At 37.0% G+C, this 17,385-nt stretch overlaps 2 protein-coding genes across 2 annotated transcripts; one reads left to right on the forward strand and one right to left on the reverse strand.

Moving 5' to 3' along the window:
* Positions 1-1,038: 1,038 nt before the first annotated feature.
* Positions 1,039-6,240, forward strand: lsm8 (LSM8 homolog, U6 small nuclear RNA associated). The gene is made up of 4 exons (XM_046874383.1): positions 1,039-1,232; positions 3,956-3,996; positions 4,882-5,009; positions 5,966-6,240. The coding sequence occupies exons 1-4, from the start codon at positions 1,202-1,204 to the stop codon at positions 6,054-6,056; spliced, it is 291 nt and encodes a 96-aa protein (XP_046730339.1). The 5' UTR covers positions 1,039-1,201; the 3' UTR covers positions 6,057-6,240.
* A 1,747-nt stretch (positions 6,241-7,987) lies between these two features.
* Positions 7,988-17,046, reverse strand: LOC124401895 (thymidine phosphorylase). Its single transcript, XM_046874450.1, has 10 exons — positions 16,890-17,046; positions 16,353-16,524; positions 13,346-13,548; positions 13,120-13,218; positions 11,769-11,898; positions 11,561-11,679; positions 11,322-11,484; positions 10,107-10,334; positions 9,849-9,989; positions 7,988-9,764 (listed from the first exon to the last, which is right to left on the reverse strand). Exons 2-10 carry the CDS (start codon positions 16,486-16,488, stop codon positions 9,622-9,624), a joined length of 1,362 nt encoding a protein of 453 aa, XP_046730406.1. The 5' UTR covers positions 16,489-16,524; positions 16,890-17,046; the 3' UTR covers positions 7,988-9,621.
* Between the last annotated feature and the right edge of the window lie 339 nt (positions 17,047-17,385).

A 17,385-nucleotide genomic window follows, 5' to 3' on the forward strand; every position in this document is an offset into this window, starting at 1 on the left:
TCTAACCACACATTAACCACTTGCTGTGAATATACTGATATGTAATACATGATAAAAACACATAAAATTGAAAAAGTAAACTGTTACGTATATGTGACGTGTAAAAAAACCTGTTTCTCTTTGTTTCCTTTTAATGCTGTATTATATATAATATTTTTTTCTTCTTGTTTTCTCATGATCAGTACTTCATTTTTCTGTGTATTCGGCATAAGAAGATGTTCTAGGTGCAGCTTTTTCGCAGCATTATGGATAATAACTATAACCACTTATAGCTCGTCCACGCGCCTCCATGCGCCCGCTGCCACAAAGGGTTATGTTTATTATCCATGACTCTGCCTCTGGAGCATGCTTTTATGCCGAATACACAGAAAAACTAAGCACTTATCAAGAGGGAACAATGTCTATGTCAAGTTCACGTGAAAATTAAGTCGTTATAATGAAAAAGCAAGAAAGAAAACCTATAATGCATGGCCTTATAGTACTGTACCATGATCAGGCATAACATTATGCTATTATAACATTATGACCGGTGATTAAATAACACTTATTATCTCTTGATCAGGTCACCAGATAGTGGATGGGATATATTAGACAGCAAGTGAACTTATTGCCCTGAAAGATGATTTGTTAGAAGCAGGAAAAATGGGCAAGCATAAGGATTTGAGTGAGTTTGACAAGGGCCAAATTGTGACGTCTAGACGACTGGGTCAGAGCATCTTCAAAACTGCAGCTCTATCAAAAAAGGTTCAAGGAAGGAACAGTGGTAAACCGGCGACAGGGTCATGGGCGGCCAAGGCTCATTGATGCATGTGGAGAGCGAAGGCTGGTCCAATCCAAAAAACAAGCTTCTGTAGCTCAAACTGCTGAAGAAGTTAATGCTGTTAATTCTTGATGAGTTATGACTGTTTTGGCAGCCAAAGGGGACCAACACAATATTAGACAGGTGGTCATAATATCAAGCCTGATTGGTGTACATATGTCATGTAAAACAAAAAGCACCTCAGGGCAAATGTGAACGACTACTTTTCACTCGATTAATCCTGCCTGTGGATGAAGAGCTCGGTCGTTGCTTAGACATGCCTTTTTCTACATTCTTCCCGGCTACATTAGCGGCAGCAGCAACATTAGCATTCAGTTTATGTTCATTACCAGCGTGTGGAAAAACTCTGTGTAGATTTTAAGTGGGGAAACACCAGTGGAGATGTCGACCGCTCTTGAGAGTTACATCAACCGTATCCTCTTTTTTCCTTTTTTTGCGGTATTAATCTGCTTTAAGAAAAAGAAAACACACATATGTAGCATGCTAGTCTTGCTAGCTAGCTCTGCTTTTGCATTGGAATTGCTAACCTTTCAGGTCTAGCTAGTGTGTTCATGTTTGGTATGTTGTTAAGTATGTAGGTATATAATTAAACATTATTGCATAAACAAAGGCAATAGTGGAGCCAAGGACTTGCAGATCATCTTGGGAACAGACTTTGTGTGTGGTGTTCATGATTTTTGTTTGTATGTGGATGGTGGAGCAAATCACGAATGCATTCTGGCTCAGTAGACCAGCGCTTTTGCACATCTGAAGATGATGTTCTAATTGGATATGACTGTAAATAGATCCACCTAAGAAGGTGTTGTGGGGGGAAAGTGGTAGCTCAGTGGTTAACGTGTTGGACTCTTGACTGGAAGGTTGTGAGTTCAAATCCCAGCACCACCAAACTGCCTCTGTTGATTCCTTGGGTAGTTCACGTGAACCTCAACTTCTCAAGTTGAACGAGGTGATATTAAATAGTTTCAAGACTAACTCTGTTTAGAAAAAAAAACCTTATTTATTTATGTTTACACACAGTAATACAGCGCTCCCAGCGTTCCTGCCACTTCTTTTCAAACCATGTCAAGCACCTTCTGCGATTTTAGCTGGATTTCCGTAGTGATGTCCAAACGGTGACCTTTAGACTAGATCTTCTGCAAAAGTGAAAGTCTGGTCTGCAGGACCCAAATCTGGCAAGTAGTTTGGGTGCCTGTGGAATTCCGGCGAGAAACTCAGATGTACAGTTGCACGGCTCCTGATGTACACAGGATAATGTATTTTGGCACCCTTACTTATGGTCGGTGCTGCCTGTGACTGTGCGTGCTGCCATCTGTTACTAGTCTCAAACCTTTTTGATACCACTTTGCATAAATGAGAGAATTGTAAGTTTCCCTAGATAAGGGTGGACAAATGTTTTGTGCTTCCTTTATTTTTGGATCATCTAACCATCTAAAAGAACTAATACACAGTGATGCCCATATGTATAAATGTGAAATCTAGCTGTTTGATGTGTTTCTCAAATTACACCCTGTCCCCTGTGCCCCCATCACACTGTTTTTAGAGCTGTACACGGTGTTTGCACATTTATGCAAGTATGTAGATCTTGCAGTACACAAAAGCAATGATTGGGATTTTACTCAAGGATTCTCAATAAAATGTAGACTCTGTTTGAGTTCTGAGTGTCCTGGTGCACTGATTTGAAATGATTTATCTCTGAACTTGTACAGCACTAAGAATAAAGGAGGCAGGGTACAAGGTAGATGAACTAACTGATCGATATCCCAAGACGGTCATTTCGTTCATTTCCGCTCCCGGCTCAGTGTGGCTAATAATTTCGAGAAATTCCAGCATTAGCAACATGTTTGTTTGTTTGTGCTTAGATGGGCAGTGTGTTACGATATGTTATAATTCTTAATCGTTTCTCCTGTGAGAAGTAAGTAGATGTGGGATCACATGGTTCCGCTTACTGTAGTAGTGTTCAATAGGCGAGAAAAATCCTCACAAATGTCAGAGATGATGGTCAGGGTTTTTCTGTAAGTTCCTAAAAAACAAAAGCACACTGAAAGGCACCATATTTAGGCATGTTCTGAAGAAATACAGTGTATAATAGAGGGAACACCACATGCAGAATTCCCAGAATGCAAAGCAGCTATGGGGCACAGTTGAAGTTAGAGCAGAAAGTCCAGCTCCACAACTCTTGTGATTATTACTATGATGGTGTAGATTGTATTGGATTAAGGTTGAAGCTGATGAGGTGAGGGAACTGAGAGGTAAAACAAAACCAAATGTTAAAGCGCTGCTGCATCATTCTCTTTAATAAAAGATGATGTGAGGGTTAAATGACACTGCCAAGCAGCACTGTGGGGAATGCAAGTCATTCAGCCTGAAATGTTCTTCTTGTGAGCTCATGAGTCACAAGAATTATTGGAAACTGCTACTAACAGTCAAGGGACAACATTTAGACATACACTGTATGCACATAAATTGTTTGGGGTCACATGGGTTCTTCCCCAAACTGTTCCCACAAAGGTGGATGCACACAATTGTAAGATGTCTCTGGAAGCGGTGGTTTAAATTTTCCCTTCACATGAAGCAGGAGAGCCAAACCTGTTCCAGCATGACAGTGTTCCTTTACACAAATCCAGCTTCTTGAAAATATGGTTTACATGGGTTGGAGTGGAAGCTCTTGTGTAGCCTGCTATAGAGTTCCTACGACTATAGAGTAATAGGAAGTGGAAAGCTGACTGCTCCTCAGGCCTCCTCACACTATATCAGTACCTGCCTTTTTGTGTCTGAATGAGCACCAATGTCCACAAGCACACTCCAAAATCGTGTGGAGCATTTTCCTAGAAAAGTGGACCAAGATGTTGAATGGAATATTCAGAAAGCATATAGAAATCCTATGGTCAGGTGCCCAAAAAAAGTGCTTATATATTGTATGTTCAAGATATGAAACAACAGAAAGGGGGGGAAACCAAAACACTGGAAATGTACAAACATGTGCACTAAATATCCTTTCGGTTTCAGCGAGTCTTTACTTTTTCTTTCACATTTCACATTTTTCTGTTCGCATAGAGAGGAGTCCTGATCTGGGTCATTGTTCTTGCATTTATTCATACACAAAGCTCTTTAAACGTCCTTAACCAGCCTGTAAAGGGACTGTCGCCATTATTACATCAGATGGACGGATGATTGTGGTGAGTATCATTTACTTCTACATTTTATTGTTGTGCAGGTCTCTGCACACTTCACTGACAAAAGTGCACGTGTTCTATATTGTGTTTGCTATATCTATTTTATCTACTGTGAGGTAGTGTTTGTTCCAGTTGATGAACCTTGCAGCCATTTGAGTTAACAGAGGGTTAATTTTTTTTATCTGCAGTTATACTGCATGCATTTTTAGCGTATTATTAAGGGTGAAACATTTTCACATGACTTGTGGGTGAAAAGATTGCTTCTAATATTTTCATGGTGGTATTTTATCTAAATTCTATATGTTGCATTGATTGTTTTTCACTCCTATATTCTGTTGACGAAATTTGGATAATCAAAAAAAACAGATGGCGAATGCTTTAATGGTTTACTTTCCCAGGTATCACTGTGCATCAATGTTATGAAGTCTGGCCAGTTTGAGGAATGTGCTAAAGTTTATGTTTAGATACATAAGTGAAAAATGTTTTTATGTTTATGTTGTGTTTAATATAGAAGTCTTCTTTGTATCTGTAATATGGTGTGATACTTATTTCTAGGACATAATCGTTTTGTTTTTGTGTCTTTATTGTGTCATGAATGTGCTAGATATCCTGATCCCTGTATTATGCAGTGTTTGTTTTTTTTGTTTTTTGTACTTAGACTTCAAAGAATTCTAAAGTACATTGCAATCTATTCTGCAGCTAGAAATAGTTTTTGTGACATCACGGGGTTCGGTATATGACAGTGTGAAAGCAAAACTGTGGGTATTAACAATTGTTTCCTTTAGTAACATGGATTAGAGTGCATTATCGTACCAGTCATTCCGTCCCACCCCTGGTTAATAGTGACAGCTAAAGAATGATGTGCTCACCTCTGTAACTTTTTTTCAGGGAACGCTGAAAGGCTTTGACCAGACGATCAACCTCATCTTGGATGAAAGCCACGAGCGTGTGTTCAGCTCCTCCCAGGGAGTGGAGCAGGTTGTGCTGGGACTGTACATCGTTCGAGGAGATAATGTGTAAGTCATGCACGTAAATCGACTCCATCACCAGGTTACAACAACAATTTGGAGTGTAACCCAATAGCTAAAAGTTTAATCGTAGTGTTTCTAGAAGAAAGGTTCTGTGGGTTTTGAAAAAACCTGTTTGAGGTTTTTTATATATATATATATATATATATATATATATATATATATATATATATATATATATATATATATATATATATATATATATATATATGAGACACTAAATCTAGATTTAAGCTTAATGTCTACCTGCAAAGATCCTGTTGTGTCAGAAAAGCCATCGCAAAGCAGACTGTGTAAATATACTGTACTTGCTCAACAGCTTAATCTTTACTGCCCAGGCTTATTTATTTGTTAGATGTACATATATTTGCATAATTATCAGCACTTGTCTGTTTGCACAGTGATAATGGTAGATCATAGATTAAGGCTCTGGGTTACTGATCAGAAAGTTGGTAATTCAAGCCCCAGTATTGCCCAGCTGCTTCTTTTTTGGCCCTTGAGCAAGGCCCTTAATGCTGTCTGCTCCAGGGGTGCTGTATCACTGCTGAGACTTTGCTTTTACCCCAGATTTCTAACATATGTGACCAGTAAATGCCTGTTTATTCGCAGTGTATTACATTAACAGATTTGATCAGTATTTTTGCAGATTTGTTAGGAATCCATCTCTTATATAATTTCTTAATCGTTAAGTAATTCATTTCATACTTTTAAAGTGTTGAATTTTCCCCCCATATATTTTCACTCTTGGTGTCTATTAAGATTTAAAAGTTGGGAAGAAGTGGAGTATAAATTTCAGACCTACATTTAGTAAAAAAACCTCCCCAAAAAATATTTTTTAGACTACATGTGTGAACGTAAGCAGATTTGGTATTGCTTCACGTTCGTCTGATTAGCTGTTTTAGAAATGTCCAATGGAAGAAGTTACATCTGTGTTTGTGTTGCAGGGCTGTTATTGGTGAAATTGACGATGAAACAGACTCTGCACTGGATCTTGGCAATATAAGGGCTGAACCACTGAACTCCATAGTACACTAAGTTTCCCCAGTGTGTAAAAGTACAGACTCATTCAAACCCCATCCACAGTGTTTTTTAGTGGAATCCCCCTTCTTGGATTTTGTATCTGTAGAAATGGAATAGAAATTTTTCACTTTTTTTTAAATGCCTGTTTTTTTGTACATGTGAAAATGAGAAAATAAATGGTAAACGTTTATAGAGTAAATGTGTTGATTTATGATTTAAAGTGAAATTTAGAAACTGCTCATGTTGAACATATAGAAGGCTACAGACTGAAACAGTGATAACAGTATACTGTGTAAATATCCTGATAAGAGTTTGTCACATAATGTCAGTGTAAATATACCTGTTCTTGGAAGGCCCTCCAGAGTATGTTAGGGAACTTAAACAGCTTCATGAAGAGAGGAGCTATCAAAACATGTCTGGGACAAAGTTCTGGAAAAAGTGTGATGGTTTTGTGATAAAATATCTCAAAGTTTAAACATCCTGCAGCGTAGCTTCAAATCTTCTTTTAAAACATTGAAAAGAATGTTTCAAGTGTGATTGTGCCTGGACGTGGTCATCCAACAAAAGCCTGAGTAAAACACCGGCTTAGTCAGAGTAGCAGCTAAAAGACCGAGAAGGATCTGGAGAAATCCACAGCTCAGATGGTGTCGGATGCTGTTCACAGGAAATCTTTTGCACATCACAAAGCTGGCTTTTATGAAATCTTGTTTGGTACAAATATGTGGGAAAAGTTTTTCTAGTCTGATGTCTGAAATCTTTTATTTATTTATATATTTATTTATTTTTTTTGGCTTGGCATCTCACAGAAAACCAATTCGACTCACCACACTGAGAACATCATCCTAACAATGAAGCATGGTGGTGGAAGTACGATGGTAAACATGACCCTTGGTTTCTTTGTTGTTTGCTGTTTTAATAATGAATCTAATAGTACCCTATTTAATTGTTTTGATTCACAGTATATTGTTTAATATGATCAATTCTCCTTTCCTTTCAAGAACTCTTTGTAATACCACCAATTACCGCTTGGATTATAAAATGAGAAGCACTTATTACGGTGGCCGAGAAGTGCAAAACACATTAACAAGTCCGAAAACTCATTAACAAATTCAAAAACAAAACAACAAATCCGCAAACAAAACAACAAATCCGAAAACCAAACAACAAATCCGCAAACAAAACGACATATTTGTTAATTTGTTTTTGGATTTGTTAATGTGTTTTGCACTTCTCGGCCACCGTAACTTATGTAAGAGATCTCGGCCTACAAAAAAGATCCTCTGCTGCCACCTCAAGGCAAAAATAGGCACCAAATGAAAAAATTTGACGACAGCATTGGTGGACTGTAACGAAGTACGTAAATTTAATTCGTTACTGTACTTCAGTAGATTTTTCAGGTATCTATACTCAAGAATTTTCATTTGGGGTGACTTTTACTTTAATTTCACTACATTTCAAAGTCAAACATCTTCCTTTTTACTCAACATCATTTTGCGAAATCAGTCGTTCCTTTTTATTTATAAGGATAAAAACTTAACTAGTCAATCACACAGCAATCCACCAATCAGTGTAGAGCGCGCGCTTTGTTTTAAATTGGTTTTGATTGTAGATTGGGTGTAAAAGATAAAGTGTGTATGCAGCTCTATCACTCATCTCGTAATGAGGAGAGTAAAGACTAATGCATTTAATGAAATAGGTTAATAACTGTAGGTTATACTGTGTTGCTTTTACGCATAGAGCAACAATATTTCTTTTAGCTGCATAATAATTTATAGTATGTAGTTTATCATGGTATGCGTACCTTGCAAAAAACAGCCTAACTAGTGTAGTTGGAAACTAGCACTTAGTGATTTGGCTACCTTTTACTTGAGGTGATGTTATAAATGTTTTCTGTGATTGAAAAAAACACATGTTGCATCATCTAAAGATCACGAGGAGGAGAAAAGTGCTTTTGGAATTTTTTCCCCTTTATTTTCATTATAATTTTCATTAATGTCAATTTTGAATACCGACATCACAAATACAAACCTGTTACCGAGTACAGACAAAAAACTTATTTACGGAAATTATTCGAATGCTCTTAATGTCCTCATGCTGTTATTATTCATGCAAGTTTAAGCAAATATATGAATATATATAAAAACCCGTATACCCTTCATAAAAATTCAACCCTTATACTTTCTTCCCACAAAATACACCTGGAAAAATAAAGAAAATGTTACCTAAAATAAATGCATCATATACATATATATTAAGTGTTAAAAATGATAAATACTCAAATTTTAGAGATACAAAGGGTAAATAAAGCACCACAGTTAATCCCAGACAGTAGTCATCATTGCACAGACAACCTTCATCACAGAATCATTCATCATTCTCCAGTATAATTCTCAATACAAATACACTAAATAGAAGTTTGTGGACACCTAAGATTTTTATGTGCTTTTGGAACATCCTATTTAAAATTTAGTCCCCGTTCGCTGTTATAGTAAGTGTGTATATGGTTTGTGTGAGAGGATAAAACACCCTCAGGCCATCATCAAACAGAGACCCAACAACGATTGGATTAGAAAATATACAGAAACCACTCCTCTGTTTTTAAATTTCCATTTAGTTAAATGAAACTAAATACAAATCATAAAATCAGAATTGTTTCTTTTTTTTTTTTATGTTTTTAGACTGATTGGGTTCAATCCTTAAAAATTAAGGAATTTCACTGAATTATAAAAAAAAAACTTATATCATGAATTTTTTTATGTTTCAGCCTGAAACTAGTAGTAATGATCAAGTCTATTCAGTTTGAGATCACTTGATGTCACTTGCATTGCACACAGGTACGCTCCATTCAGCTCTGCTGGTAACTGGTTGCACCAAATTCAAGGGGTGAATATCTGAATTTAGCACCTGAGGTGGATACCGATACATACTATAGAGATATGCAAGTACAAGCAGTACATTTTAATTTCGACATGTAAAAAAATACAGATTGTTTTTCCACATTTGTTTTTTAGGTTAATATAGTATAAGGTCCATTTCTGTTTCAGATTGTAACAATAAAAGGAAAAATTGTAATGGCTGTGGATACCTATGCAACCTGTTCTACTGTATAAACAATTAAGAGTGTATACAGGTAGTCCCCGACTTACAATGGAGATGTGTTCCAATGACCGAATCATAACTTTGAGAAAGTCGAGACATGGCCCAGCCTACCCAGGAGTCTTCAGTGATTAGTATGGGGTAGTATACTGTCATTTGTTAATAATTCAACAAATTACAGTACATCAGTTGACCACTGGCGAGGATGAGGCATCTCAAAAGGTGGGAGATGCGTACATCCTGGCATCGTCCCATCGTATCGTATTGCATATATGCTGCTTTTTGTTTGCCTATCACGTGAAAAGTAAAATGTTTGAACAATTTTGTCGTATCACTATCGTGATATTAAAAATATCATAGGTCGAACCATCTTAACTCGGGAACTACCTGTATAGCGAGTATACGGTATCAAAAATGTAAAATGAATCAGAAAAAGTGCACTGTGCTCGGATTAGGGGAAAAAACAGCTGTATCAGATGAGACATTAGATTGGTTGGATGAACTCTACCACTCGAGCATTGTTCTGAAAACCTTCACCACTGCCAATAACCAAAGCCTCCTGCAGGTCAGCGTGCTGGTGGGAGCTCAATGTTGCACAGTCATGATGGATTCTGATCCAGGACTGACCTGCCAAAGAAGATAATGTTTGGCATTGTGTCCTTCATAAATTTACATGCACACAATGTTATGGTACTATACGTTACTACTCACCTTTCTTTACCTGTTGACCCAAGTCCACCAGGAGCTCCGCTCCTACACTGTGGTTGATCGGCTCCCCAGGTTTGGTGCGACCTGCTCCTAACTTGTGCAGCACCACGGCAATGGTCATACCATCTATGTCTAAAACCGTGCCTAAAATTATATAATATCACCATGAAAAAAACATATAATACATTTTTGTACTACAGTTATATGTTCAATGTCAGACACAAATTTACAAATGAACATAAAATATTGTAGATATATTACCATCATCCGGTGCCTTAAGCTCTGTTTGGTGCTTTGCACGCCTCAGGTGATTAAAGTATTCAGCCTTTTCTGAGCAGAGGGATCGGCTTATATCTGCAGTCACCCCTTGGGCCTGCAGCATTTCCTGGAAATGTTGCAAGGCCTTTCCATTCATCAGGACCTCACTGATCGCTTTCTGTCCAGCCTCCAGAGTAGCTGCTCGCCCGCACATCTGCAGCAAATAACCACCTGCACATAATAACACACTGTAAGAGCTTAGAATTGACAAGTCCAGCAGATGGGTCCACTGAGTCAAGAACATTTTGGAAAAGCCTGGTGGAAATTAGATGAAAAACTACTTTCAATACCAGGCCAAGTGTACTTGTGGATTGATGGATAGATTGATTGTTTCATGGGCTGACCTTCATATTGATTGGTTAATGAATGGATTAATGGATGGATGAATGTTCTACCTTTACCTGATGACAAAATCTCTGTCAGCTGAAAAACAAATCTGCTTCAAAAAGAATAATTTTTTTTCTTAACATAATTTTTCCATGTCTAACTACTGCTTCTGTAGCAGTGTATGTAGGATTATAGAAAGCAGAGGAAACAAAAAGAAATAAACCTTTTTGTTTCAAAATAAATATAAATTCAAAGGGCAGTTGGCTATTAATATCTTAGCTGATGTAAATCTGTATAGTTTATGATTTCACAATCAGAAATGCTGTATAAGCAGTGTTTGAGGTTATGTGAAACCATTGACATTTGTTTCCCAATTTAGTCATCTGCAAGTTCCTTTCCTCTTGCGAATCTGCCCTTATTGCCAGGAAGGGTGGCACCTCATGCTGCATCACATGCGATTTAATCTGTTTCGTACACATGGGCCCCTATTCTGGTCATTTTTGGTACATGCCATCATTTCACCCAGAGGGCACAATCTCTTGGCTTATTATTCTTATTTGAAGAACAGCTTAGCCTTTTGGACGCACACATATTTTGACGGTGACAATGTGGAAACGTAACTGAATAAAGTACTTTCTTGTAAACAGATGCAAACTTTTTGATAGTACCTCATATATGCTGTATTGATTTCTAATTTAAGTAAGTTTAAATAGTTTCAGTAATTTTTTTTTCAGTACAGGTAATTGTGACAAATATAGAAATATAGAACTGTAGAAATGAGTATTCATTTAAAAATCGTCCCACTGAAGTTACTTGATGAACCCTCCTTACCCAGTGATGTAATCAGGTTATTTAAGTCATCAGGTCCACGCCCTTTGAGGCATTCCAAAGCTTCATATATCTCTAAGGAATTCCCCACACATCGGCCAATAGGAGCATCCATCCTGCTCAACACTGCCCCTGTTTTTATACCCAAACTGTTTCCCACTGCAACCTAGAGATACAAAGCCAAGGTTATTGAGAACAAAGTCTGTTTTCTCTCTCTCTTTCTCATACACACTATGTCTCACCATTGACTGGGCAAGTGTTCGAGCGCTGTCCATGTCTTTGTAGAGAGCAGCCTTACCAAACTTCACATCCAACACAAGTGCATTTAGACCCTCAGCTGCCTTCTTTGACATTATTGATGCTGTAACAAAAATATACACACAACATCAGGGCATTCAAGATACAAGCTATCAGTATGTTTTGTTAATTACATTTTTTAGTTGATCTCACCGGTGATAAGTGGGACACTGTCTACAGTAGCAGTGATGTCCCTGTGAGCGTAGAGGACACGATCTGCAGGTACCAGAGTCTCTGTCTGACCCACAATGAAACAGCCTACATCCTGCAGTATCTGCTTCACCTGAACACCCCATACACACACACACACACACACACACACACACACACACACACACACACACACACACACATGCTACCTCTGAATAGGTTCCAGGCACAGCACTGTCCAAGGTCATTTTATATCTACTAAAGAGAAAGTATAACAAGTGATTTATAGTCTGATAAGTAAATGTAATTTGACTGCAAATTCTACACAATCAACTTGGAGTAATTGTTGATTATCAGTTTATTTGGTTTCATTTTCTAACAGCATGTTCTCCTACACCCAGCAAATGTGTAACACTAGCAACTTGTTAGTATATTAGCCCAGTTTATAGTTTTACATTTAGTGATTACAAGTTAGTTCCTGTTTTCACTTGTTATACCATATAATTTTATATATAGCATATAGCCATAAACAATCACTGAACTAATAGTCTCTCTTTCAAGTTCAATAGGATTTAAGTGTGTTGACTGGGCAAGCATTTCTATCGTAGATAACTCTCCAGCTGCCTGTTTGCTCTCTAAATAAAGCTTATATTTATATATAGAGTTTGGGTCATTGTGAAGTTGGCACCCATGGCAGCCATGTTGGTTTAGTGTTTCATTTATAATTAATCTACATTTAACCTACATGTATGTAATGATTTTACATTTACAGCATATAGCAAATGTCTTTACAATCATCTCTTTGAGCAGTTGAGGTTTAAGGGTCTTGCTTAAGGGCCCAGCAGTTGCAGCTTAGTGGTGTTGGGATTTGAACTCATGACCTTCTGATTAAAATCCAACATTTTATTAATTGAGCTACCACCTCCTCAATTCTCCATGCATGTTCTCCACATATAAACAGAAACTTGTAAAGTCGAACCTGTCATAGCTGACAATGTCACAGTCTGTAACATTAATTCTGTTAAATTACCTCATTTGTTTGCATATAAACAATAGGAACATCCATGTGTTTCTCAGAAACAATATGACTCAATGTTTCTAAACTTTTAAAAAAAGGCACTCTATATTATTAGGCAATGATAACATGGCATGTCTACAATACAGTTCATTATGCATCAGCTGTTATTGTGTTAAAATGAGAATAGAATGAGTGAAATACAATAAACTTTTGATTTACCATGCGGTTCACTATATTAACCTTAACAGTAATATTAATAAACACTATCTGACTAATCAGATAGAGACATCAGCATTTCGGCGGTGTAACTAATGATATCAGGTTGTCATCGTGTACCCGTTCTGTTGATAAGTGGATGTTGAACCCTGGGATGGACTCCAGTTTGTCTAGTGTGCCTCCAGTGTGTGCCAGTCCACGTCCACTTATCATAGGGACCTGCGAGGGTCAAAATCCAATTACACCATAGTTCTGAATTTACTTTTGGACTATTGTTGGAATATTACAGTAAAATTGTGTATTGTTTACATTAAGCAATGAATGAATGAGAAACTCTTCTATTCACCTTGCACCCACAAGCTGCCAGAGCAGGGGCCAGTGGAATGCTGACCTTGTCCCCGACTCCACCCGTCGAGTGTTTATCCACCACAAGGCCAGTCCATTCCTCAGGCCAGTGCAAAACCTCACCTGATGTCATCATCTCCTTTGTCAACATCATGGTTTCCTTGTTGTCCATGCTCTTCTGCCAAATGGCCATAAGCATTGCACCTAAAAAAAACCAAAACTGTAAACACAGCTCTCTCTCCAAATAGTTCTTCTATCATATCTAAAATTGCTTTACCCTTCTCCTATTTAAATGTCATCCTTCAACCCTCCCTTTGAGTTGTGATTGCTGGTGTCCCAGCCTTGCATTGCATCAGGTAACCTTGAAAATTTCCTTTCATTAAAGTGAATTTAACCTTAAAGTTCAGACTTGACAAAAATAACTCACATTTGAGAGTATTGCTGAACTTGCCTTTTAAATGCACACGAATTCACCCCTTTTTATTAATTCTTAAGTAGTCATTTAATCTGGACTAGCTTTATAAAATATATTTTTTGTTTATATATATATATATATATATATATATATATATATATATATATATATATATAACAAAAATTAAACAAAAATAGCACATGGAGTGGGTAGAACAGGGTTTGTTATTGGTGAAGATTAGTTATATTAAGGATTTTGAACAAAAGAAATAAGGTACTTGAAAAAAGTATAAATTTCACCAATATCCAGTTACACACCAATAAATTATTTAGCTGGAAGGTAGCTAGAGATAATCTATATTAGAGACTTCAGGGATAAAAACATAAGGTCAGAAAAGAACACAGATGTATCATTTTATTTTATTTCTCTAGGTCTAAATGGTTATATGGAATGGAAATGGTTTTATATATATATATATATATATATATATATATATATATATATATATATATATATATATATATATATATATATAGCATTTGCCTAATTGTTAAGAATGAAATTTTGGAAATTTAAGATTACTGTTGTTGTAATGCATTTCTCAGTTTTCAGTATTTCAGTTAAGAAGTAAAACATGGGCCCTTACTTGGAATTTAAATACTGTATAAACATTCACTCTTACATAACATTTAGGCTTTGGCTTGATGATAAACCAAGCACACAGAAGGTAGCTAGAGATAATCTACATTAGAGACTTCAGGGATAAAAACATAAGGTCAGAAAAGAACACAGATGTTTCATTTTATTTTATTTCTCTAGGTCTAAATGGTTATATATATATATATATAGCATTTGCCTAATTGTTAAGAATGAAATTTTGGAAATTTAAGATTACTGTTGTTGTAGTGCATTTCTCAATTTTCAGTATTTCAGTTAAGAAGTAAAACATGGGCCCTTACTTGGAATTTAGATACTGTATAAACATTTACTCTTACATAACATTTAGGCTTTGGCTTGATGATAAACCAAGCACACAGAAGGTTATAGAGGCACCTATCTGTTCAGTCAGGATCATACCTGGTAAGAAATAAGAATTTTTTTAAATTGAATCAACTTTTCTTAAACTTTTGTTTATACACGGGATTAAATCATACCTTTAATTTTGTGAGGCCACCGCACATTTTTGATTCTTAAATCAAGTTCAATTCAATTCAGTTTATTTCTATAGTGCTTTTCACAACGGACATTGTCTGTAAGCAGCTTTACAGAATGAAAGAACTATAAAGCAAACATTTATTTATAAGATGTATGAGGAAGGAACCTTGAGAGGAACCAGACTCAAAAAGGGGAACCAATCCTCATCTGGGTGACATCAAAAGTGTAATTATAAATCATTAAAAAATGACAAACACTGGAGAATGAGAACGATCACGAGCACCGTAATGTGTGATTAGGAGCAATGTCCTTTCTACAGCCTTCTACAGTCAATTGGAGTTATGGAAACAGGTGCTCCTGAGCAACACATCAATTAGCCCAACATCTGAGATCATCAACCCAAACTCCTCCATGTCAGAGCCTTTAAATGTTCAATGATGTAGAAATGGCATATGTAGAATGTCAAAACCAGCTCTTTAATATTGTGTAGGTTCACTTTGTGCCACCCAAACAGCTCTGACTCATCGAGACTCCACAAGTCCTCTGGTGTGCTGTGGTATCTGGCGTCAAAACATTAGTACCAGATCCTTTAAATCCTGTAAGTTGCAAGGTGGGGCCCATGGATCAAAAGTATTTGTTCAGCACATTGCACAGTAGCTCAGTCTAACTGAAATCTGGGGATTTCAAAATGTCAAGAAGTGGCTGTTCGCATGACTGTTGCCCGATACATCTATCAGGCAAAACATTATGACCACCTGCCTAATATTGTGTTGGTCCCCCTATTTACTGCCAAAACAGTTCTGACCCTTCAAGCATTACCAGCATTACCTTCTTCAGCAATTTGAGCTACAGAAGCTCGTCTGTTGGATCGGACTACACGGACCAGGCTTCACTCCCCACGTGTATCATGAATCTTTGCTTCCCATGACCCTGTCACTGTTACACCACGGTCCCTTCCTTGGACCACTTTTGATAGATACTGATCAATGCAGACCTGGAACATCCCACAAGAACTGCAGATTTGGAGATGCTCTGACTCAGTCGTCTAGACATTATATTTTGATCCTTATCAAACTCACTCGAATCCTTATGCTTGCCCATTTTTCCTGCTTCTAACACATCAACCTTAATAACAAAATGTTCACTTGCTGCCTTATATATCTCACCCACTAACAGGTACCATGATGAAGAGATGAACAGTGTCATTCACTTACATATTCACCGCTCATAATGTTACAATGTCATAATATTATGCCTGATTGGTGTCTATATCCCATCAGGATAGTGAGATATCCCACCAATAGTAGTGACATAATAAATGTTATTCTCGTTACCTTTGAGTGTTGGTTTAAAAGTTTATGGCGAATCTTTTTACACTCTGCTTACATGCTTATCTTGGGTGGGACTGAGAAGGTTATCAGTGTGTAATGAGTCTCACCTATTTGACTATCCTGAATAGTACGTGATTTGACTCCTCCTACAAAGGTGTGGATGTCCTCTGCGCTCAGCTGACCGCCATCCCGTTTCCGCATGATCATCTCTGGGAAACTATTCCCGCCCATTGTGTGTGACATCCTTGCTCTTATGTGGTCTTCTTGTGAAGCTGTCAGCTGTGGCAGAAAGTGAGACACAGTAAACCCAAATATTGCATCAGCTGCACCAAAGTCAGGACAATCCTATTTTTATTAACAATGACTCTGTGTTCAAACAGCGCACAAGCAAAGCCTGTTGAATTCACAGTGACAGTGTTTATACAGTTCCAGAGATTGTTAGATGCATCAGGAATGAATTATATAGTTTTATACAGTATCTAATATCCAATATCTAATAACAGTTTATGAATTCAGTACATTTTCTGTGTTTTTTTGTATAATCGAATTGAAATAAGCCAATAAATAGATAATTACTTTCACTAAGTTGAGTAAAGAATTACTATTAATTTGACAAAAAAAAAAAGAGTTTAAGCAAAACCTACCTTTTACAGATATGCACACCAACTGCAATGCTCTGAACTCCCAAGTTGTGAAATGTGTATAACAGCTTCTAATCCTGTCACCCGGCTCTCTGAGACCCACCTACCTGCCAGTCACACATTAACTCTGACGATCACTGCTTCTGTTTCACTTCTTATTGCTGTATTATGCAAATCCTTTCAATAAAAGCACAGCCCTTCCTGGTATGACAAAATATTACATAGCCTATTGCATCCAATACATAGCCTGTTTTTGCAAACTAGGAAAGTGTAGAATATTTGTGTAAGGCTTCTTGTGAATAATAAACCAGAGTTTAAATAGCAGTATTGTGTAAAAGACATGTGACTTAGTTGAGGCAAAGTGTGTGCTTTGTGTAAAAAAAGTCATTTGATTGATTGCCAAGTAGAACAATTGGTTCTTAGAGTGGGGTGGATAGATAGATAGATAGATAGATAGATAGATAGATAGATAGATAGATAGATAGATAGATAGATAGAT

The sequence above is a fragment of the Silurus meridionalis genome, chromosome 18 (assembly GCF_014805685.1).
Source record: "Silurus meridionalis isolate SWU-2019-XX chromosome 18, ASM1480568v1, whole genome shotgun sequence".
NCBI lineage: Eukaryota > Metazoa > Chordata > Actinopteri > Siluriformes > Siluridae > Silurus > Silurus meridionalis.

What these genes read in the sequence shown, in the direction of transcription:
- lsm8 (XM_046874383.1), top strand. Translation starts at nt 1,202, where the DNA reads ATGTCGACCGCTCTTGAGAGTTACATCAACC. An exon ending in CAGATGGACGGATGATTGTG is followed by an intron (nt 3,997 to 4,881) that starts GTGAGTATCATT and finishes ACTTTTTTTCAG; the next exon opens with GGAACGCTGAAAGGCTTTGA. An exon ending in ATCGTTCGAGGAGATAATGT is followed by an intron (nt 5,010 to 5,965) that starts GTAAGTCATGCA and finishes TTTGTGTTGCAG; the next exon opens with GGCTGTTATTGGTGAAATTG.
- LOC124401895 (XM_046874450.1), bottom strand. Translation starts at nt 16,488, where the DNA reads ATGTCACACACAATGGGCGGGAATAGTTTCCCAGAGATGATCATGCGG. An exon ending in TAACCTGATTACATCACTGG is followed by an intron (nt 10,335 to 11,321) that starts GTAAGGAGGGTT and finishes TATTATGTGCAG; the next exon opens with GTGGTTATTTGCTGCAGATG. An exon ending in GCTTAAGGCACCGGATGATG is followed by an intron (nt 9,990 to 10,106) that starts GTAATATATCTA and finishes ATATAATTTTAG; the next exon opens with GCACGGTTTTAGACATAGAT.